This window comes from Anopheles coluzzii, chromosome 2, assembly GCF_943734685.1.
Source record: "Anopheles coluzzii chromosome 2, AcolN3, whole genome shotgun sequence".
Lineage (NCBI taxonomy): Eukaryota > Metazoa > Arthropoda > Insecta > Diptera > Culicidae > Anopheles > Anopheles coluzzii.
Genome location: NC_064670.1, coordinates 69,202,758 through 69,226,206, shown reverse-complemented (window position 1 = coordinate 69,226,206; position 23,449 = coordinate 69,202,758). Strand labels below are relative to the sequence as shown.

Here is a 23,449-nt window from a genome sequence, read left to right as displayed (position 1 = left end):
TATACACGTCCCCTTCACCACTTTTCACTCGTCTTTCCTGCATTTCTATAATGTTTAGCAGATAGCTTCCAGCAAATACTTTCAAAGCTATCAACTTCATTTCCGAATTCACTTTTCCTTTACACATCACTATTCTCTCATATTGTCCTTTAAAACGCGCCCACTCTGCTTTCCGCTCGTGGATAGGAAGCTCTTCCGAAAATGGTTTAAGCGGCCAAGAACCGGCCAAAAAATCCCCCTTGTAATCTTTTTCCTTGCTCTCACTACGCACTTCCAGGGCACACTCCAAATTGTTCTCAACTGTCCAACCTGCCATCTTTCTAAACCACTTCCGTGCTTGTTCTGTGACGATGCTGTCCGCTTGCTACACCAAAAGCGACTGATCCTGATAGCTCAGGTTGCCACCAGCCCACCCGTTGCAATGCTATGTGTGCGATCGTCACTTATACAATCACACTTGTTTACCATGGCATTGAATTCCATGGAATTGTTTTTGCCAAATCTTGGACGGCACGCCATCACGCCGGACAACAGCCGGGTTCGGTTGAATCCATCTAAGCAAACCAGTGACCGACCATCCATTGTATTCCATAGAATTGTTATTGTTGAATATCGGGCAGCTGTACCAGACCGGTCAGCCGGGTTCTGCTGGCTGAAATAAATAAGAAAAAGAAGAAGAAGAAGAACGCGAAACAAAAAAAAAAACGATATACCGCTTTATGTTTTTTTTTTTTTTCAGCCGAGCTGAACTCGGCTACCACCCGCGTATACATTTCCTTCGAGGGGCCATGAGCTAAACTCGGCTACCACTCTGGCTTACACTTTCTTCGAGGGGCCATGAGCTAAACTCGGCTACCACCCCCGTATACATTTTCTTCGAGGGGCCATGAGCTAAACTCGGCTACCACTCTGGCTTACACTTTCTTGGAGGGGCCATGAGCTAAACTCGGCTACCACTCTGGCTTACACATTCTTCGAGGGGCCATGAGCTGAACTCGGCTACCACTCGCGTATACATTTTCTTCGAGGGGCCATGAGCTAAACTCGGCTACCACTCTGGCTTACACATTCTTCGAGGGGCCATGAGCTGAACTTGGCTACCACTCGGGCTTACACCTTTTTGGAGGGGCCATGAGATGCACCAGGCTACCACTCGGTTTATCCTTTATATCGCCTGTTTTTATTCTTCCTCTCCTTTTTTTTTTATATCACTCCTTATTTTCTTCAACCTAGGAGCGCTTTTATTCATCATGGCAGGATCGCCAATGTGATATTCCATCGAAAACACCGGAACTACAGTAACACACGTCTGCTCTTTATTCCGTCCAACCTCCTACTGCCCGCACACCCACACTGCTACTCTCACATACCACAGAGGAGAGTTGAAATATCCAATATTATAGATTTAAGATTAGATTATAGGTTAGATTAGATTAGATTATAGCATATTATAGCATGTAACTGTACGGAGAGAAATGAGAAATAAAACCCGGCACTTTTCGTTGAGCCTTGCAAGTGAATGGATGGTGTAGTTGTAACAACTGTATTCGATAGAAGGGTGGCGATATCACAACAATAAACATCAAAAAGCTATAAAGTTCCACCAAATTCGGTACGCTTTCTTAAAAGGCCTTCAAGTTCCATCGTGAACCATACACATCAGGCTAATCAGCTACAAGGTTCCTGAGAGTACAATGTGCTTGTTAAAAAGCTCGATAGTTCCGCAAAGTACCATCTATCTCTTAATCAGCCACAAAGTACGACATCGGAACGATTGTTTGTTAAACAGCCCCAAATCAGCTATAAAGTACGAGCTGGCTATTTGGGATGAGTAACGCAGTTTTCATTAACTTCATGTTTTTCCCAAAGAATATTTGAAATTTGCTTGAATTATCGTGTTTTTTGTTATGACAATGTGCTCTTTTAACCGCTTTTTTCAAATATCTTCCTCATAACGCAATGTCACCATTGTATTGAACTGTCAGTTCTCAACAGCACGGATAAACGGACAGCCGGATAAAAGGTACCCGGATAAACGGCGCTCCACTGTAAAACTCAAAGAAAAATAATCCTCGGCACCAAGGTGGAATATAGAGGAGGTGTCTTCTTATTGTTTGGCATGTTGCCATTTTGAGATTCAGTTTGACAACAGCCATTTGTATACAGGCAGTAGCCGGAATATCACGTTGAAAATGCCGATTTATACAGTGTGGATGTAAAATACAGTGGAACGTCGATTATCCGGGCAGCTCGGGACCGGGCGTTTGCCGGTTAATCGATTTGCACGAATAATGGTCCAAGAAATCTCAAATTCATATAAAAATTAAATAATCCCCTAGCTTTATGATAAATTCACCTTGAATCCATCGAAAAATCGTTAGTAGAATATTATTTTAATTAATAACTATAGGTTTAACAACTGTTCATGAACAAAAATAAATTTCGAATACACCACTAGACACTACAGAGCTGCACAAAAAACTGGTTGCCCACTTGACTATCGCTGCAAATGTTCGCCGTACGTTTGAACAGCTGTCACATTTATGCGCACGGTTAAGCCGCCCGACGGTTAATCCGCCCCCGGATAATCGACGTTCTACTGCATAAGTTTTTAGTGCTATACAACTACAGTGGAGCGCCGTTTATTCGGGCTTCTCGGGACTTGACCTCGACCGGATAAGCGAATAATACGGACAATGAGTCAAATGATATATTTTATCACCATTTTCTGATTAGTTCTTTAAAAAAATCCTTTTTTTTATATAAAAAATAACCCAGTTTTTATTATCTTCATGTTTTTCCCATGAGAATATTTGAAATTTGCCATGAATTATAGTGTTTTTTGTTATGATAATGAGCTCTTATAACCGCTTTTTTAAACATCCTCCTCATAACGCAATGTCACCTTTGTATTGAACTGTCATTTCTCAACAGCACGGATAAACGGAAAGCCGGATAAAAGGTACCCGGATAAACGGCGCTCCACTGTATTAATTAACCCTTTCACTGGCAACCAAAAATACATCATATTCCAGGCAACCGGGCTACCCCGGTAGCCAGCGACTTTGGAGGCTTATAACTTTTGAATGCGTAATCCAATATTGGTGCAATATTCTGATGAAAATTAAACAAACTAATGCAGTTTTTATAACTGTTCATAGATTGGTTCAACTCGCTACCGTTTTTTAGTTATTGCTTTTCAAAGTTGACAGGATTTTTTTGAAAATAATTACAAAATGTGAAAAATATTTTTTTCAGTACTTTACAAAATTTTCACAGCAAAATGGCTCCAAAGCTTTGAGAACTGTATGTTACACGTATTGTATAAATTTTTCAGAATTTTTCTATGAGCGATAAAAAAAATAAAGGAGTTTTGATTTGAATAAAAACCGTTACAATACAGTGGGCATAATAATTTTATAAAATGCACATCTGCGACAAATGCAAAAACTTGATAAAATGGTCTCCATTGGTAAGTTATGTTGATTATATATTGTGAAGACTCTGAAATAAAACTATTAGTGTGAAGTTTATTTGATGTTGGTGTTTTTCTACCAGCAAGGGTCATAATGTAACGGTTTTTATTCAAATCAAAACTCCTTTATCTTTTTTATCGCTCATAGAAAAATTCTGAAAAATTAATACAATACGTGTAACATACAGTTCTCAAAGCTTTTGGAGCCATTTTGCAGTGAAAATTTTGTAAAGTACTGAAAAAAATATTTTTCACATTTTGTAATTATTTTCAAAAAAATTCTGCCAACTTTGAAAAGCAATAACTAAAAAACGGTAGCGAGTTGAACCAATCTATGCACGGTTATAGAAACTGCATTAGTTTGTTTAATTTTCATCAGAATATTGCATCAATATTGGATTATGCATTCAAAAGTTATAAGCTTCCAAAATTCCTGGCTACCCGGGTAGCCCGGTTGCCTGGAATAGGGGTATTGAAAAATTTAATTCTAAAAAACAGGTTAATTATACTCAAAAAATTCTACGAAAAATTCCAGTGAAAGATGGCTGTGGATTACACACATATTCCAAATTTCAAGTCAATCGGATTCCTAGAATCAGAGAAATGAGCAATCAAAATCGATTTGGCTACCCGGGTAGCCGGTTGCCTGGAATAGGGTTAAACGAAAAAAAATCGTACCCGTATACCAGCAAGGTGTTATAAATGACAAGGTGAAGTTGTTCAGAGCAAAATGACATTTCTCGACTTGACATTTCTCTTCCGGGGGCTACGGTATAAAAATCGGGGAGGGCTGGTGCGGGGTAATGAAATTTGTATGCAGAGAGTGACAGATGTCCCCCACAATGTCGCCCAGCAAAAGCGATAAAAATCAACCTTCTAAATACATTATCCTTGGTATACCAGCAACATTCTTCGCATTTGACAACTGCCGTCGAACCTGGTTTTGTGTTTTTTTCTAAAGTCTTGATGGCCAAATGTTCTGTATAGGCGAAAGGCTATGACCGTAGCAATAGACGATGCGCAATCTCAGATTGCGCATATATTTATCTGTCAAACGGGTCGGTTTGATATATTTATCTGTCAAAAAAAAATTATATATCTCGGACATATAATCTTGAAAAATTATGCGCAATCTTGGTGCAATCTGAAAATGTATGGAAATGACGTTTATAGCTCAGGGTTGGCTACGCGAAATCACTTACCGTCCAAATAGACATACAGCGACAAAGTCGCGCGCGACGACGTCGCGCGTGACAAACAGTAGCTCAATTTTGCAAACAGAGCTACTCGTCGCGCGCGACAATTCTGCTTCATCCTAAATAATCGAATTATCTAGTTTTTTTACAAGCCAGATTAATACCAAACGCAAAAAAATAGATTTGAACACATTTTAACCTATTTTTGTGTGATTTCAAATAAAAAACAAGTTGGTTGACTGACTCAAATGAGCTACTTTGATCTACACCTAGTGAAATTTTGAGCTATTATTCGTCGCGCGCGACGTTGTCGCGCTATGTCTATTTGGACGGTGAGAAAAGACAGCTATTTAATTTAACCCTTACACAGTCATCGCGGGCTGCATTAAAGGCTCTTGAGGGACGCAAGCGGCCCGCTGGCCGTAGTTTGAAGACCCCTGCTATAGAAGCTCGCGCCCTCGATCACGCTTTGCAGGACGTTATGGGAAATCGCCAAACGTTCGGTGATAAGGTGGTGCTGTTATGTGGCTACTTCCGACAGTTACCAATGTCTAGGTTCTGCAGCAGTGTATCCGGCATAACATGCTGTGGGGCAAATTTAGGGTATTGCGTTTGCAGGAAAAAAATTGCTGGTCTGGACTTTGCAAAAGTTATTCTGTTTGACGAAACGACCTACACCAGCAGAGACATTTTCTACTATATTCTCGAGTAATGTCATCAAACAAGATTGTACCGAGAAATTAACAACTATTGAAGATTAACACATAACATAATACTTAGCATAGAGGCATCGTTTACTATTCAATTGGGATAAGAATAATATCCATGCGATTATATGATGAGGATGTCACTTATTTATGTATGATTGTGTACATTAAACAATAGAAGCATAATTGTAAGCACTAATTGTAGCTTCTGTTTAGTCGTGAAGACTCTGCCCTTAACCAGCACCATCCTAATCTTCACTTGTACTTTTAGAATAACGCCTTATGAACTAAACTTCTATGGCAGTCGTAAAATATAGTTCTGAGAGGATTTTTGCATTTTTCAATTACTATGCTGTTCGTTTTTGTTCTACAAAGACAATTTAATGTTAATTAGACACAGATTCACAATTCATCCATCCTTTGTATGTTTCATTGTTTCTATTTCATATATTGATGTTTTGTAAAAAAAATATTTATACTCTTATTTCTTGGTTGAAACTACAGATTCCGATTTACTAATGTTTATTGATTTTATAACATTATTTTATACATAAAATATTGATTTATGCCTTTTAGTGTACCTCCACCTAAAGCACGTGACTTACTACTTGTAAGATTAGTTATACGCAAATGCTGCCCATGTTTGCCACACAAATGGTTTAAAATGTTACAGTGATACGTCACATATCTCTTGCGTCTGATTAGTCCATATTACTTGCCTTCATTGAGATCATTCGTCATTGCATATAACATTATTTAAGATACATTAATTTTTCTACAAGTATACTAATGCTCAACTATACATAGTGATTTTTTGCAAGTGCTACATTAGTGAAATATTTTATACGATGTTATCTTTACATAAAATGTTTGTGTTTGTTTATTAGTTTCGGTTCAACATTAAATCCTCACACTACTGTGATTACAAACTAGAAGAATCAAACCAAATACCTCATATCCGATGTACATTCAACACGGTATAACCAAACGTATATATTTCGTGTGAAAGTCATTTTTTGCCATTAATTGTAATCCATAATATGTATCAAACAAATAAAAATGAATCATAACATCATTCGCCTGCTTGAAGAATTAGCTACAACAAATGCAATATAATAAAATGAATAAATCATCAAACAAGAATAAGTACATACATTTTTTTCCAGGCTCAAAATCAAATCCACGTCTTACAAAATTTTACAAGATTCCTGTTTCATTTACTTAAACTAATAAATACGTATCTGTTTTGCACATTAATTTTCCTAGCCAAAGCTCATACAACGGGCATGAGTACAGATTTAATATACATGATGGAGTTTATGATTATTGCATATTTTGTTGTGTGTTACGTTTAGATTGTATTATCTTTAAAAAGTACTGTACAATGCTACACATCTCACATTCGATACATTTGGAATATACTGTGTTATTACTCGAATGGTATGCAATATTTTTTAAATGCTTCACCATATCATGTATACCTTAACGGAAATGAAGGAAATATTGCAGTATTGTTAATTTTATTTAAAACAAAATGCTTTATAAATCTTTTGTGTGTACATCTCAATTTTACACGCATGCTTTGTCAGAATATTGATTCTGTTATGCTGTAATTTCTATTTCTTTCGCATCTACCATTTTTTATCTTTGTTGTGATTTTTTCAAAACTAGCAAACATAAATTTTGTTATCGCGGAAATGTGTGTAAAATTATTATGTGCGACTTATGCTCGATTAAGTAGGACTTAATACCTAAGAATATACAGTGTTGCTTTATTCGAAGTAAAATTAATAGTTCATTTTAGTATACATAATACATTTTGCTTTTTCATGATACCATTTACTAACATTCGAAATCATAGTCATATATTACGTCTCGGTTATGTAATCCGTGAGTAATCCGATATTGGTGAGGAGAAGAAACTATTAAAATCGTTCTTCAACGTATATTTTTGCATGCTACTGTAAAAGATTCTTGGCTTTATAATAACTTCTGATCATTAATGCATCTTTTATATTTTGATTTAGACAGTCATTGACATGTTGATAAACATCAAAACATTGTTACTATCACACATTATGTCTACTCTACCGTGAGTCAAATTGCAGTGTATAATACGTAACTGAACATATGAGGACATACTTACTATACTATACTTCTCTAATTAGCTATCAATTTTTTTCTTTTACTTTTTACGATTGTTCGTGAATTTTCGACTATCATGTTTTCCTTTAGCATGTGCCAACATCGTTACGAGCTTCTTATGTGAATCGCCCATTATCCAACCATGCTGCTGCAATTGTTCGTTGCTGGTAGTAGATGTTTCTTCTACTATTTGCATAGGAATTTTCTGTACTAACAATGAGTTGTCATTTTCAACTTTTGTAAGTAGCTGCTTTTTGCAGCCTGTCTTGCTTGCTGACATTAATGTTAATGGCTTTGATCTTTCAACAGTGGTCAAAGAACGCATTTCTTTGCTTGACGAGCTTACCTGCATTTTTTTCAATACAGTTTCATCATTTTGGGCGCTAGTAGCATCATCACTGGCATTACCTACATTCGATATTGATTTTGAGCTTTCACATCGTTTCTTTTTACGACCACGTTTGTTCCCTAACGAAGAATTAGTGGTCACAGATTTACAATAGCGACGACGACCATATTTTTTTTTAATGTCGTCATAATCTTTCGCTCCACCAACAAGATTTTTTCCTTCTACATGTAACTCTTCCTCGCTGCTAGATGACCAATAGTACAACATATCTCCAGCATTTCGCTTACGGCGAGACGTCGTTAACAAAATGCCATTATCATCAGAATTGAACAACGTTGATTGAAGCTGTTCTATTTTCAAGTTAGCTTCAATATCATTTTCCAATAATTTACTTTTTACCTTTTTACACTTGATGCTCTGCTCATAGTCACTATCCGGGTCGTAAGCAATGTTTTTCATTTTTTTTTGAGTGGCTTTGCGTTGTTTTCCAGCTGACATCGAAGAAATTTTACTGATGCTCTCTTTTTGTGTAGTTTTTGGTTTTCTCTTACTCTTATTTACTTTCAGTGTTTTTGAAGCTAGTTTATTACCTTTGCTATCATTATTGTTATTGGTGTTATTATTGTTATTATTATTATTTACAGTGAGTGATTTGATGTTTGAATCGTGGAGAGCATCGGCTGTATAATACGATTCGTTTATCAGGTGGTTTAGCTCTATTGAATTGTGATCTTTATCCTTCTCACCAGATGAAATTTGCGGTTCAGATTCTCTTGGATTATGATGCAATGATGAATTTAGTTTTTGCTTGAACTTGCTTGTTATCGTTTTTGAAGATATTACTACGCTGGATTCTAAAGTATGCTCTTCTAGAGATGTTAATTCTAAGGCTAATGAAACATCTTCTGTAGACACGTTTGGCGTTTGACAGTTATGGACACTGTTATCATTATTACATGTGAGTTGAAGTGGCTTATTATTCAACTCTATACTGTGAGTCGTGCCAATGGCTACAATGGGCTTTCGTTTGGTTATATTACAACTTTTACCCATTGTTTCTAATATGACACTTTCCATAACCTTCCGAATAGTGTCATCCGTAACCGCAGTGTCTAATTTGGAAGTTTTTTTTTCATTGAAGGATTGCATTCCCCGTTTCAAACCACTATGCTTTTCGGAGATGTTTTCTGTATTTCGCAGCTGCCTTTCATTTTGACATATGTCCCTTATAAGTGATGACTGAGTAACGATGGCTTCTTCGGCTAACCGAGAAACAGGACCCTTTATCTTAGATGATATATGATCATTTACTTCATTATCTTCAGTTATGTTGATTAATTTTATGATGTCATCAGTTTGAAAGTCTTCAAACTCCTCAGAATCCCACGTTTCCGTTAGATTTTTTTGATGAGCTGCTCTTTGGCGACGTAATCTATCTGGTCCGTATTTTTTCGATTCGTGCTTGTGTTGCACCACGCGATACTGCTGCCGTGTATTAACATCTTGTTTGGATACTTTGACCTCGATATTATTATCAGAAGTTTCAAATAATTCCGCACAAAACGAATCTTTGGGCAGATTATCATATTCGCTAGCGGATTCATTACTGTTATGTTGACATGATGGATCAGCTGCATTTTTTAATGTGTCAAATAGCTTATCAAAGTCTTTTGCTGGGGACTTGACTGTTGATGACGATTTTGAACTGTTTGCTGCTGTTCCTGCATCCTTTGCCGGCTCGATTACAATATTTTCTGGAACGCTGGTTGATTTTTTTCTCACCCCTGAATCACTTACAAGCTTATCTTTTGCTCCACCCTTTTTAAAGATACGACCCATAATAAGACTTTTTTTTTGAACATCAGCAGTTGTTAATTTTTTAGGCGTGGTTTGTTCACTACTACTGATGCTACTGTTTTTATCGTCCTCTTCTTCTTCTTCTTCTTCTTTTTCTTCTTCTTCTTCTTCACTCATCGTATTTGTACCATAGACAAAATCATCACGATCAGAAAAACTCAAACTTGACATCTGACTATCTTCGTGATCTTCCAACGTTGGTGCTTGAATAGTAGATGAATTGTGCTTTAGGTTTAGCTTAGATCCCTCTTCCTTTTTCATCAAATTTTGATTCTGTATGGATGTAATAATTTTCTTAGATGAGTAGGACGAAGGTAAAACGCCGTCACATGGAGAGTCTTGAAAAGCATACACATCTTCTTCATCATCGGCAACTGTGTTGAGAGGAGGATTATTTTTATACATTCTTCTTCGATATGGCCCTGTAGCCCATCTGGAGGAAGGTTTTTTTGCCGATTTTATAGTGTATTCCCGGTTCTTTAAAAAGCCAGTCTTATTTAATTTCACAGATTTTGACATACTAATGCCTGTACGCCTTGCTGTGATTTTGTTAATTTTCATTTCAATATTGCGTTCGGTTTTAATCGGTTCTAATAATCTTGGAGATGATGCATGTGCTTGATCGTTTGTCATTGAAACCGTTTTAATCAGGGGAAACCTAAGACGCGCTTCAGGGCATGCGTTTACATTATCTTTAACTGAAGTAGAGATGATTTCTTCGCTTTGTTCTACAATGCCAAATTCTTTGGGGATGTCACCACACAACGCAACATCGGCTAGAGTATCCAAGCGTGACTCTTTGCCAATACTGATACAGTTGTTTGTTGCGTTAGCTGACATCACGGTTAAGCCCGACATTGGTATTGATACTTTGAAATTGTCATATCCTTTCAGTGCTCCTTTAGTTTTAATTTTTGCATTACTGCCATTGTTATTACTACCACCACTAGTACCACTAACCATCGAGGTATGCATCGAGATTTGTGCTGAATCATTTCCTAACTGGTTGGGTATAACATACGCATGTGTCATAAAATGTACGTTCCCATCTAACTCTCTTTGTTTCTTTTGATTAATTGGTTCTTCTTGAGTAAGAGTGACGTCATTGTGAGTAGTTTCAAATTCGTCCATCACACTACATTTAACGGTCGATAAGCGCATCGGATTCTGCTCCATGGATGATGCTAAATTAGTAGAAAGAACAGGAGTTGATGTATTATTTACTTCATTTATGTGAATAATGCTTGACATATCCGAAAGATTCGCTTCATTTGATTTCAAGGACATGGTGGTTACACTTTTTAACTTATCATTTTCATTCGAATTAGACTCCTTTAGCATTGAACAACATTCGTAGAACAGTTTTTCTTCTTGACTGAGTTCTTTTACAGGTTTTTCAGTGTGATCTTTGATTTTCTCTATCAAGGTTTTTGCTAATGATGGCATTGTTGATAAAGTTGTGGGGGCAGCCGTCGGCACCGCAGGGATTTCCAATAGTTTTTCATTTAATTCAATTGTTTCTTTTGTAATAAGCTTTCCTTGGTTTGTTTTTGGGTCGTGCAGCAAATTATCGTTGGCCAGGTGCAAAGAATGATCTGGTCCCTGATTTTGTTGAGCCACTAGATATTCTTGTTCTGATAGCTTTGCGATGTGTGACAACGTCATGCGGTGTTTATTATATGCGTCTTGTTTTTTGAATACTTTTCGGCAAAGTTCACAATTGAAAGATTGAATTGGTTTGCTATTTTGCATTTGTGACTTTACTTGTTGGCGTTTAATCTTGCTAGTTGAATGTTTTTGTGACTTTCGCCGTTTGCTTCTTACACCACGATTGCCCAATCTTGATGTGTTAGTTACTGTGGGAATTTCAGTAGAAACACTCATGATGTCTTCATCAAAGGCTTCAGTATTCGTTGTACTTTCATCATCGGCTATCACTGACGTAGCACGTCCTGTAATACACAGTTGTATACTTTTAGAAGGTTTAGCAAACATATCTGTCGATTGATGTTGAACAGCATTACTACGAGCCGCAAAGCAAGCAAGAGACATGTTATCATCATCAGAGTAATCAGTTGAACCGCTTGATGAGTTTGTCGTGTTGATGATTGTATTTTCCACTATCTTCTTTATACCTTTTGGTGATTCGTCCTTATCATTGGAAAATGAAGATGATTTTGTTGGCTTCTGAGTTGATGGTACTGCTGAAGTATCATACAAAGACATTGTTTCGCTCTTTTGATTTTCGAATGCGTTAAAATTTGTCCTATCTATTGTCTTTTGGCATGATTCCTGGTTTGAAGACATTATTGATGTATTGTTAGAGGGTACTGTTGAAGAATTTACTTTTCTAGGTTTCCGCCTAGAACTATCTATTAACATAATTTCCTCCTGAATGTTAAAAAGTTTTGAAACAGTTTCTGCGATCTGACTATTTTTCGTTGTTCTTCGTTTTGGAGTGCTGGATTCAATACTGGGTGCGAACTGCAGTAAAGATTCAATTAGCGGTTCCGAGGTGCCATTTAACGGGAGCTGATTGCGACGCTTCCAATCTGTTGGTACTGGAGTTTTAGAGCGGCGGTTGCTGGATTTATTCGATGAAATATCTTTTTTCTTCAAAGTATTTTCCTCCCTGTGCAATGTCGATTTTCGAGGGTTCAGTTCCTCCGAGTTACCCAATCCATGTTCTTGGAATTCATTTGGTATCTGATAAATTGAAGCTCGACGTTTGTAAATACGTTTTACTTCATTTCCGATATCATGCAGGTGCTCGTCTTCCTTAGATGTTACTTCCACCGGAGGGGCGACTATACTATACTTTTCTTGAGAACTTATCAAACTCATAGTTGATCGTACACATAAAGAAGCCCTCCGAGCACTGATTCTTCGCAAAGGAGCATTTTTTTCTATTACTTCAGCTACTGGAGTCTGCTTTTTGTCAATATCTTTTGGTATGACATCGACAGCACCATATTCGTCTGTTAATTTAACCATGTTTTCTTCTTGCTCCGTAATATTTTTTCCAGCAATTTTCACTTGTTTGGGTATGCTTAGTTTTGTTCCATCGGATTTAACCGGACAAAAATCTTCCTCGCGACGTTGCTGTAAAATCCGTCTACGAGGATCACGTGGTTTCATTGTTGCTTCAACGAAGCTCTGCACTAAATCTAGACCCAACTGGCCTTGGCTACGTGTACCTGGCCGAGATGTCAACATAATATCATCTTTAATAGACGAGTTGCTTGATTTTATTTTGTTTTTCCACTCTTCTTTCTCAACGTACTGAGACAAGTCGCAGTCAACAAAAATCGATTTCCGACGAGACATAATTCTTTTTGGGTCATTTGCTATTAAATTTGTAGTACTGGTATCCAAATTGTCTTTAAGAAGGCTGTTGTTGTCTCCAGCACGAGCTTTTCCAATTACTGAATCAATTGGTTTATGATATTTTGGTGTTGTTGTTTTACAACCTTGGATTTTCTCTGTTTTTTTATTTTGTAAGCAGGCTGCGACCGTTTTCGTCGAATTACATGAATATTGTGTTTTTGACCGAGTTGTCTTACTACCTGCCAACTGTTCGGCCAATGTGTTTTTTTCGATGTTGAATTGTGCACAACGTTCATTTGTCGTATTTTTTTCGTTTGCTTTCGAGCTGAAGTTTGCCAAACACTTTATATCAGTAGAGGAATATTTTAAAGATTCATAATTGTTTGCGATTAAGTCTGGACTTCCTTCTTTTGTCTGGGTGCCTTTAACCTTACTGGATGAGGTTGTAATGCTGGTAGATATTTCATTCGTGGATTTATTATTCGCTTCTTTTACAGATAATTCTGATCTCGTTAGTTCTTTGTCTTTAGTCAGTCGTTTAGAAGAGCAAACTTTCTTTGGTGCAGTGCTTGATGAAGTTACTGTTTTCGATGAATCATGAATTAACAAGTCTGGCATTCGGGGGTTTGATTTACGCTTAGCTAATTGGGGGATTTGTTCAAGAGAAAATTTCACATCTGGCGTTTCGCAGGTTAAATCATGCAACAGCTTAAGATCATCCAATCTCGATTTATCAACTTCTTTAAAGCTTTCCAACAACTGGTCTGAGAGTATTGATGCTAGTTCATTTTTTCGACGTTTTCGTATAATTTTGGTCGGAGATGCTTTTACCTGGCTGACAAATGCATTAACAGAACTCTCTTCCTGCGTTTCTTTGACCCCGTCAATAGACCTAATATTGCTAGCATCCTTTATCGATGGTGTAAGAACAGCTGGTTCTATCTCATTAGTCAATAATACGCATTGCTCTTTGTCAACAGTTGGTTGCGAATGTTTTAACGTACAGCCAGATTGTATCGACGAGTTCTGTTTTTCTTGTTCTATGTGGTTAGTTTGTTGATTGTAGTCTATGTGTGTGTTTTGGGGCATTTTAGTTATTTCTTTTCGTTCTTCCTGTACCATTGTTGGTGTAATAACTGTACTACTCTGCAGCTGATGATAAATCTCGATACTCTGATTCGCTATTGTTTTGCAATGTTTTACCGGTGCAATAACATTTGTTTTTGATAAAATATCGTTTTCGAGCGAGCATGCTTCTTTTATAGTTTGGTTCTCCTTTTTTTTGGGATTTGACCCGCTAGCAGAGTTGGAAGGATTGTTTAGATTAATCTGTGGAATTGTAGTACTTTCACCGATTGTAAGGTTCATTTGTTCATCTAAAATTTTCAAATTATTTGATTTTTCTATCACAGTACCAATTGGAGGATTTTGCATTTTAACTACTTCCTGTTCATTTTCTTTTTCACTTACAAATCGTGTGTCTTTTTCATGCATCATTTTATCCAAAATTGACTGATTCCAAATTTGTTCCATCAGCGCTTTTCTTTGCAAATCAGCTACAGACGCTCTACGTTTCATTATGCGACCACCGCTTTTACTCATTCCAGACGAAGCATTTGATTTAATAGCCATATTTGATGATCTTGTTTCTTCAGTTCTCATACATAATGCAGTGTTTGTTTTGGACACTTGTTCAAACTGTTTTGACAAGCCATTTATGTTTGAATTTGTAGGCATTGGAAAAGAAATAAAATTCGAATTTTCCTCGACAGTTTTGTTGTAATCTTTTGTATGCATTGGAGAGGGTTGTAAGGATAACTGTTTCGTATTCACACACTGTGAATCTTTTTTCAACTCTAGTCCAGTTGATAATACTTCACTGTGTGTAGGTTGAAAAATTTTTTCCAACAAAGCTGTAGAGGATGCTGCCGTATCTGGTATTTTCAACGGTGGTATCACTGGAGGTTGAAGATGAGCTGGAAGTTTAATAGAAGCAAGTCGCTGGGCATTGAAAGGCTCTAACATTGGTGTTGTCGTTACTGGCAATAAACCAGGCGTAACAAAGGATAACGACATAGACGATAACAAATTAGCGTTATTGGATATTGCTGATGAGGCTGCAGTAATTGCAGATGGATGTGAATGGATCAAATATTTAGTCATAGCATCGCGTTTAGGTTCTACGGATGGTACAGGCAATGGTACAAACACGCTTTTACGACGAGCGCGCTTTGTCGGATGTGCTGCCTGACTAAGCGATGGCATAGGGACTTGCGGTATAATTAGTGTTGGAACAGCCTGAGTTATTTTTTCCACTGATCCAACCATATGCCCGATTCCGCTAATTGATGTTGTATGCAGCGGTGATAGTGCAATTGATGATGATTTACAAGGTGGATTTGGTGATTTGGTCGTCAAATTTATCAATGCTTTTCGTGAAGGCAAACAACCTGATGAAACCACTTGATTATGATCAGGACTCAAATCAACGGTTTCTTGCAGATTTGCAGTATCAGAAATTCGCTCATGATAAGGTGTATTCGATTCAGTAATAGTAACAGATATATGATTTTCTCCGCATCCTCCACCAGATATCGAATCTGAGGTGTTACAAGTCGGCACTAAATGGTCTTTAGTTAATTCAGACCGTCGTGGAATAATATTTGCAACAGTATATTTACCTGTGACTTTCAAGTGATTTGAATCAGATTTATATTGAACAAATGAACTACGGTTGGGCAAAGACTTCGTAAAATGAGTGAGATTGCTGGAGGTGGTATTGAAATTTGAACCTTGCGTTACAGATTTCAAAGGTTCGATTGTTAAATCAGTAGCACTATTTTCCGACATCATCGGTTGAACCGGTACCGTACGTTGACGTGCTACAATTGTCACAGACGGAGCTTCCTTAGTGATGATTGGACGTGCTTGTTTATATTCCACTCTCTCGATTATTAGCCCTGGTGGTAGTTTTAACGATGGTATATTACCACCACCTACATTAGATGGTATGGTATTGACGGTATCTAACATTGTAGGTGGCACCACCTTTAATTTACTCACATTTTGTGGATACATATTTGCCGTAATTTCAATCGAGCGATTTGTATTTTGGGAACACGATGCAATTACTTGTTTTAAATGATTAGTTTGGAGTGCTGTCGAAGTAGAATTTGATGAAATCAAAGATTCATGTTCAGACTGCGGCACTGTCATATTCAAAATGTTACTATAATCTTTTGTATGTGCCTTATTCACCCGTTCAACAAGACCGTATTTGGACAAATTCAAGGGTTCGTCAGAAATGTGTTCTTCTGCTAAATTCAACACAGACTGTTCCAGTGACATCGCTGGGGGTAGCATATGCGATAGGGATCCCACATCATCATATTTTACATGGTTATGATGATTTTTTGAGTGTAATGAAATCATGGCTGGGATATTACTGTTAGACAACATTGGAGAATTAATGGTAATATCATTTGCAGCCACTGGAAGCGATGAGCATATTGAAGAATATTGTGTCTTTGTCTGGCAACTTTCAGCCCCCTTCGGTTTGTTTACGAATTCATCAGAAACTATTGTAGAAGTATTTGATTTGATTGGTTGGACAAGATTTAAAAGAGATAAAGAATCCTTCAGTTTGTTTTGCGGTGTTTCAACGCTATTAATAACATCGTTTTCATTGTTGAAAAAATCGACTCCTAACCGTTCTGAAAGTTTTCCCGTAAGCATCGCAATACAATCGTTTAATTTTTTCTTCTTGCTTTTGCATACCATTGGTTGATTACCTAATTGTGTAGTCAATGGTTTGCTAGGTTCTAAAACTGTTGCAACTGAGGACAACGTCTCTGGGATTATGATTTGTGAAAAGGTAATGATGTCATTATTTTTAATGGGTGTGGATGGAGGATCTTTCAAGTGTTGGGGTTTAATCGGTTGAGTTGGCGTTACTTGCAATGGATTGCATGGAATATTCAAAGAGTTTTCATATTCAATCGTTTCAACAGTTGGAACTCGTTCGTTAATTTTAATAGACTGGTCTACTTTTTTGTCTATATCATTGTTCTGATTAGAGGATCTATTTTTTTCTATTGAAGCTTTTTTTGACATTGTTTCCATGTTATTAAAAATATTTTTTTCAGTACTATTTTTGCATACTTTTGCTTCTTTTCCTGGATCATCCAAAATTACAAATCCATTTTCATCCAATGCTTCGTCTTTACTTTTCAACGAATTTTCATTCAAAATGCTGTTTTTGTTAATCTCGTTATTCATCCTGCCTAATCGCAAGGAATGCTCACGATTGCATATTGATATCGATACCGGTAGCAAACGTTTCCCAGTACTACGCAGTATTCGATGGTGGCCGTTGGAAGTGGTTAATCTAATAATTTGACGCTGGCTTTGTTTCCACAACATCATTCTATTCTTATTGATTAGCCCTACACGATTAACCTTTTCCATTTTTTTTCCTTTAAATTTAACTGAATTTTCTTCGCGATTTGAAAAATGTTTTGAATTTCTTTTATGATTCGCTACACCTAAAGTAGGTTGAAACATAGTATTATTTTTTTTGCGCATACTTTGTTGTGTTTGTTTAGTCGAGACATGCATTGTGTTGTTCATAGAAGGCAGTACAGCCGCACTTTGCTTAGATCTCAATTTTGTAGAGACTTTTTCCCGTTTTGATAAAGAAATTGAAGATGTTATTTTTTTAATGCCACCAATACTATTACCATTCGTGACTGCAACATTTTTCAATGCAGTAGATTGAACAGCTACATGCTCACCACAAACTTCTGATGGATGTTTTACTACAGCATCATTTTTCTCAAGTTCGCCTTGGCCTTTTACCTTTGGAGTTACTACCATTGCTTCAGAACAAAACTTTTTTGCTGGTGTCATAGATCGTTTGCTGATTTGTTTCGTTGTTTGCAAATTTATCTGTCGGGAAATCCGTTTTGCTGGAAGATTTGCAAGTAGCCTTTTCACTATGTCACCTGGAAGAATTGAAAAATATATCAGTTTTTTACAATAACACGTGATATTATGAAAATCCTTGAATAACGTGCAATGGTAGCAAAACACAATATTTTTTAACTACTTACTATCGTTTTCTTTTCGTTTAGGTGACTTGTTATATTTTTGTGATCCATTCGATGTGGAAATTTCATTATCGATCACGGAACCAACACTGCTAATGCTACTGGTACTTGTATTGCTGTTCTTATAACTGCTACCGCTGATACTACAACTGCTATTAGAGCAGCTGTCTTTACTGCCGATGATGATAGTTCTAGATACTGCACCTACGCTCAAAATACTCTTTTCATCCACTAAAGAAGGTAGCGGAGCGACTACTGCTGATTCCTCTTTTCCCACAGCATTCTGATGATGTTGGGCTATTCGCGGCACTGTTAACATAGACGATGCACAATTTCCGCCGCTTCTATTGCCACCTCTTCTCCGTTTAGCACGACGATATTTCATCCGTTTTTTCGCTTGTAGCCAAACGTAATCATTGGAACAGTGGAGTATATGTGCATACAACACTATTTGATTCTGACATTCCTTTTGACATTTACTGCAAGTCGCTGAGCGAATACCGATTCCTTCATTTTCAAGAACATCATGATTTGCCAAATCGTTAAATGTTGTAAGCGTATTCGTACCGTTCGAACAATTATCCATCAGAGTGACCACTGAACTATTCGTTGAGTAACGATATGAAGAAGACGATGCGATTGTTGATGTGGAAAACGAGGTAGCTTCATTCGACGAGGAATCTTCGTTCTTAATTTCGGCAGGATTGTTTATTCTATACTCCCCTTTGTGTTGAGAATTCGAGAACATAGAACTATTCAAAAATAATTCGCTATTGCTCAGTCGCACAAAGTATAAATGATGCATGGCCAGTGCCATAAAAGGAACGAAAAAATGCTTGTACAATCTCTTTTCAATGAGTTCTCTTCCGACTATCTCATAAAAGGTGGAATGTACATGAGGATGTCGAAAAATACGATGCTCTTCTACTTGTTTAAGAGAATTAAACTTTGCACCACAACCATAACAAATGTAACATCTTGGTCGAGCCCATTCTCCACTTAACACGACACGTGTTTGTAGATCATTACTGTTAAGCTGCATGAGCTGCAGATTTTGCAGAAAATCTAAACTTTTGGATTCTTCACTGGAGTTTTTCTTATCCGTCCAAGGTACAAGCGATGAACTTTCTTCTCGCGATACAGTGTCATTAGGAAGTTGATCGTCTACAAAACAAGTTTCTTCTGTCGTTTTGTCTTGATCTATTGGTTCAATTTTTATTATTCGCTGTTCATTCTGTTCTAAATCTATTTGCGGTAATAATCGTGCATCCAATAGGCAATCCAATTGTTCGACCATTGCTCTTTTTTCGTCCCGCAAAATAGCCCCAACATCCGCTACTGTTATCGAATGTCCTTCGTCAGATATCCCAAATTTTGTTTTCGATAATTGAAACTGATTTCGACTATCACTCGATCGTTGATGCTGAAATAGCTCATGTTTCGTACGCATGGTCAATTGAGTCCACATGTCAAGCTTTGAGAGATCGCGCAATCCTATTGTAGGCTGCTTGATTTTTTTTACGATTCGCCCATTTTCATTGACGTAGGTGTATTTCTTAACAAAGTCCCATTTCCACTTCCAGGAATTCTTTGTGACTGGTTTCTTTGTTTTCACTGACGAAGCCGACGATAAAGATATTATGGATGAGTTAGTCGTCGTTTGTCTCGGTTCCGGACCATACTGTTCTGCCGTTAACAAAGTAGGAAACATGGCTGAGATAGCCGGCAGGTTTGTTGCCTCATGAATTTTACTATCGCTTGATACTGGACTCTTGACAACTGTTGATCTCACAGTTGGTATAACAGCAACTGGACTCGTCGGGCAAGGCGCATTGGGAGTTAGAGCTTCTAATTTACCATCTAAATGGCAACAAAGATTATTTTTCACATTTCGGGTAACATTATCGTAGAAATCTTCGTCAAAAACGCCACTATTGTTGACTTGCAATAAGTTGTTCCCGTTACACGAATTACTTCCTGTACTTGCTGTAATGTTTCCCCAATCATTATTGCTCACAAAAACACTACTATTTGTACCACGGGTAAAAATTCCAACCGACACATCACTAGATGATCCGGTGTTTAAAACAACAATATTCGCGAGGGCTGCAACATCTGATCCCTTTGCTAATGTCTTATTCGTTTCCGTAGTTTCAGTCATCGAAGGATCGCAAACTACGGAATTGGCGGTCAACGAGGAACGAATCGTTTTCAATTTTATTATTTTATTGTAGCAATTCTGGAACGACTGTCCTTCTTCATTTGCCGTTCCCAGACTCTTTTTTTTTGTTGCAAATTTTGCACATGCTGGAACTGTTGTAGAATGTATTGATTGTGTCGTAGATGTTGATGAAGTAGCAGATGATAAAAGTGTGACATTGGCAGACGATGAGGCTGCAGCCATAAGACGACGGCTTTGGCGTGGTAATCTATGCTGTGTGATACCCAATCGAGAAAGAAGCATGGGTTCAGAATTTCGTCTTAGTAAACGTTCCGACTTTTTGAAGGCCTTTGTCTTTGATTTGTTACTATCGGTAACCTTTTGTGGTGAAGGAGCCGTAGAATTACGTAGCGAAGATCGCAGACAAATGTTTTGAGCTGCTAATTCTGATTTAATGTTGCTGTTTGACAGACTACTGGATACTGATTGACGAACCGAGTTAAACTCGACCTGATCATTAATTTCACTGTACACACCTGTTTTATGCATTTTAATGTTAAGAGCATTCGTGACAAGTTGTTGTGAATGTTGAGAAGTACTGTTTTGGGTATGACTGAAAGCTTTAAGAGCAGCTTTTGATTTTGGACGCCTAGTGGTGGAAGATGGATGGAAAGCATCCATGTGCGCGTCTCGTGCAGCATCATTCGGAAAACGCATAGTACAACGCTCACACGCAAAATAGCGGTCTGAATGAGCTGATATTAGATGTTTAAATAATGTTTGTAGATCGTCTGATATCAGGTTTAACGCCTTACTTTTATGGCAAAAATTGCAACAAGTCGAAACGTCTGATCCATTCGCTAATGTTGATAGTACACGGGCACTACTTCGTCGTTCTTTTGCTATTCGATGAATCCGGTCCGTGTGCTTGATCATCAGTTTATGGTTACTAAAACTTCGATCACAATACAAGCATAACACTTTGTACGCGATATTGTTCGTAGATGGCACATCCTTTACGTTGTCCAAACCTACTGCAAAGCTATTGATTTGATCCGGTTCTTCTGGAATCGAGTCTATATCTATCAAAGTAGTAGCCATATGATCAGATCTTTTTTTCATATTTTTTAACGATCCTATTATTGACTCTAATCGGTTCAACGGCAAGCGACAAATGATACTAGTATTAGAAGAGTCTTTTACTGCCGACATTCTTCTTTCACTGCTCTCAAAACCGTGCATATCCCGTCGATTGATCAAACGTGGGGAGGTTGTAGCATCAACAATATCAGAACGATTTGTAGACAAAAGACGGTGCGAGGTCCTTCGTTCACTTTGGATATCTGGAACTTTCAGTGCATAACTTTTAGCTGGTGATGCTGGTCGTTTGCTGTTAGAAGTAGAAATATTTTCTCGTAGACTGCATAAGGACTGCACCTTGGTAATCTCTCGCAGATTGCTGTGTTCAGCCATTACATCCGACTGTCCGTGTTCATCATTGAGGAAGCGTATCATTTTTTCTGTAGAAAAAACAGTACATAGTATATATAAATAAACACATAAATAAATAAATAAATAAATAAATAAATAAATAAATAATAAATATATATATATATATATATATATATATATATATATATATATATATATATATATATATTTACATTACATATACATTTACATTTACATTATATATCTATAGGTATAATTTATTTAGGTATTTATGTATATACAAGATGTAATCTTCATATATTACCGTCGTAAATTATTTCGACAGTTTCCAAATCTTATAAAAAATCCCGAATATTGAAAAATTTAACTATATGTAAAAAGTAATCATGTATTACAAAAAAATGTGTAGTTTTGGTCATAACTATCACTGGTATGCTGTTTGTTAAAATATATGTACGGTAATCTAATGACAGCCGTAACACTAGAAAACACACATATATCCGTTTGCTCGATCAACATCAATTTACGAGTGAAACAATTTGTTTTCACTGATCTTTAATTAAAAAAAACACACACACACTCACACGCACGCGCGCACATACACATATACACAGAAAGATATGCCCTTTATCGCAATTTGTTCACTTCATTTAACAATCCTTATTTAGGAAGACTACCAAAATTCAACAGTGACAATTTACAACAAGAATAAATTCCAATAGCACATCCTATGCGGAATATGAAATAACATCCTTCAAATTACGCATATACAAACATATTATCATGCATTATGAACTTATCGTCACTTACAATTTCACATGTAGGTAATGTTTGGTTTTACTTTTAAGCTATTTTCTGTACTGCCACAAACATTTCGTAGCAATACTTTTCCAAGTCCATTCACTGCCAATTTTTTTCGTATAACTTTGCTTTTACTCGAATGAATACTATGAAATTTTAAAGTTGATAAAACAAAAAGCAATTATGGTGTGTTAGATTTGGTCAAACACGAAGATTACTTCATTCCGTATTGGTTACGGTAGCAGCAAAGATAAAGTTTTTAATAGAGGTTAAAACATGTTTTTCATCTTTAAATGAACTTCACTTTTTTCACAAATGTATCTAACAAAGTGTTAAGTGACTTTTCTTTAAAAGCAACAAAACACAATTTTTTCTCCAACTCTTGTCTATCTTCTTGTTTAATTATTTCACGATGAGCAAAGCAGGGGCCATCTTGGTTTTCTTTTGTAATACTTGACTGTGGTATGTGTACCAGTTTCGATGCAGAACACAGTGGTAAAAAAGGACATTTACTAGAACTTATATGACATAATTGTTAAACTTACCGTGCAAATAGACGTAGAGGAGAAATTCCCTCCGCAAAATTTTACAAAAGTAGCTCAATTTTACAAACAGAGCTATTCGCATCACGTGAAATTGCTGTTTCATCCAGAACTGTCGAATTATCTACAGGGAACTTTCTCAAATCTGAGATTTCTTAGATTATCCTCTGTGTGGGTTTTTAATTACAGTAGGTGACCGCTAACTGAGAGTTTAAATTTGTGAGAAAAATCTACATTTGCTATGAATTTATCTTCGTAAGATTCCGGATGTTTCATGTTTTGACATTCATGTGTTTTTCAACTGAGAATCGCTCCAGTTAGCGAACTTT

General features: G+C 36.9%; 1 protein-coding gene and 1 long non-coding RNA gene across 4 annotated transcripts in view; both read right to left on the bottom strand.

Annotated features, from left to right (window-relative positions):
• The window catches only part of LOC125906690 (uncharacterized), a 39,227-nt gene that overhangs the window by 11,233 nt on the left and 4,545 nt on the right, over positions 1-23,449 (bottom strand). The gene's annotated exons all lie outside the window — the stretch shown is intronic.
• LOC120953719 (uncharacterized) lies at positions 5,445-23,074 on the bottom strand. Of its 3 annotated transcripts, none has more exons than XM_049606498.1 (3): positions 22,588-23,074; positions 18,168-21,845; positions 5,445-18,059 (listed from the first exon to the last, which is right to left on the bottom strand). In XM_049606498.1, exons 2-3 carry the CDS (start codon positions 21,838-21,840, stop codon positions 7,564-7,566), a joined length of 14,169 nt encoding a protein of 4,722 aa, XP_049462455.1. In that variant the 5' UTR covers positions 21,841-21,845; positions 22,588-23,074; the 3' UTR covers positions 5,445-7,563. The 3 variants fall into 3 exon arrangements, with proteins under 3 accessions (XP_049462455.1, XP_049462457.1, XP_049462456.1); XM_049606500.1 differs by having other exon boundaries at positions 22,797-23,074; XM_049606499.1 differs by lacking the exon at positions 22,588-23,074 and adding an exon at positions 22,082-22,571.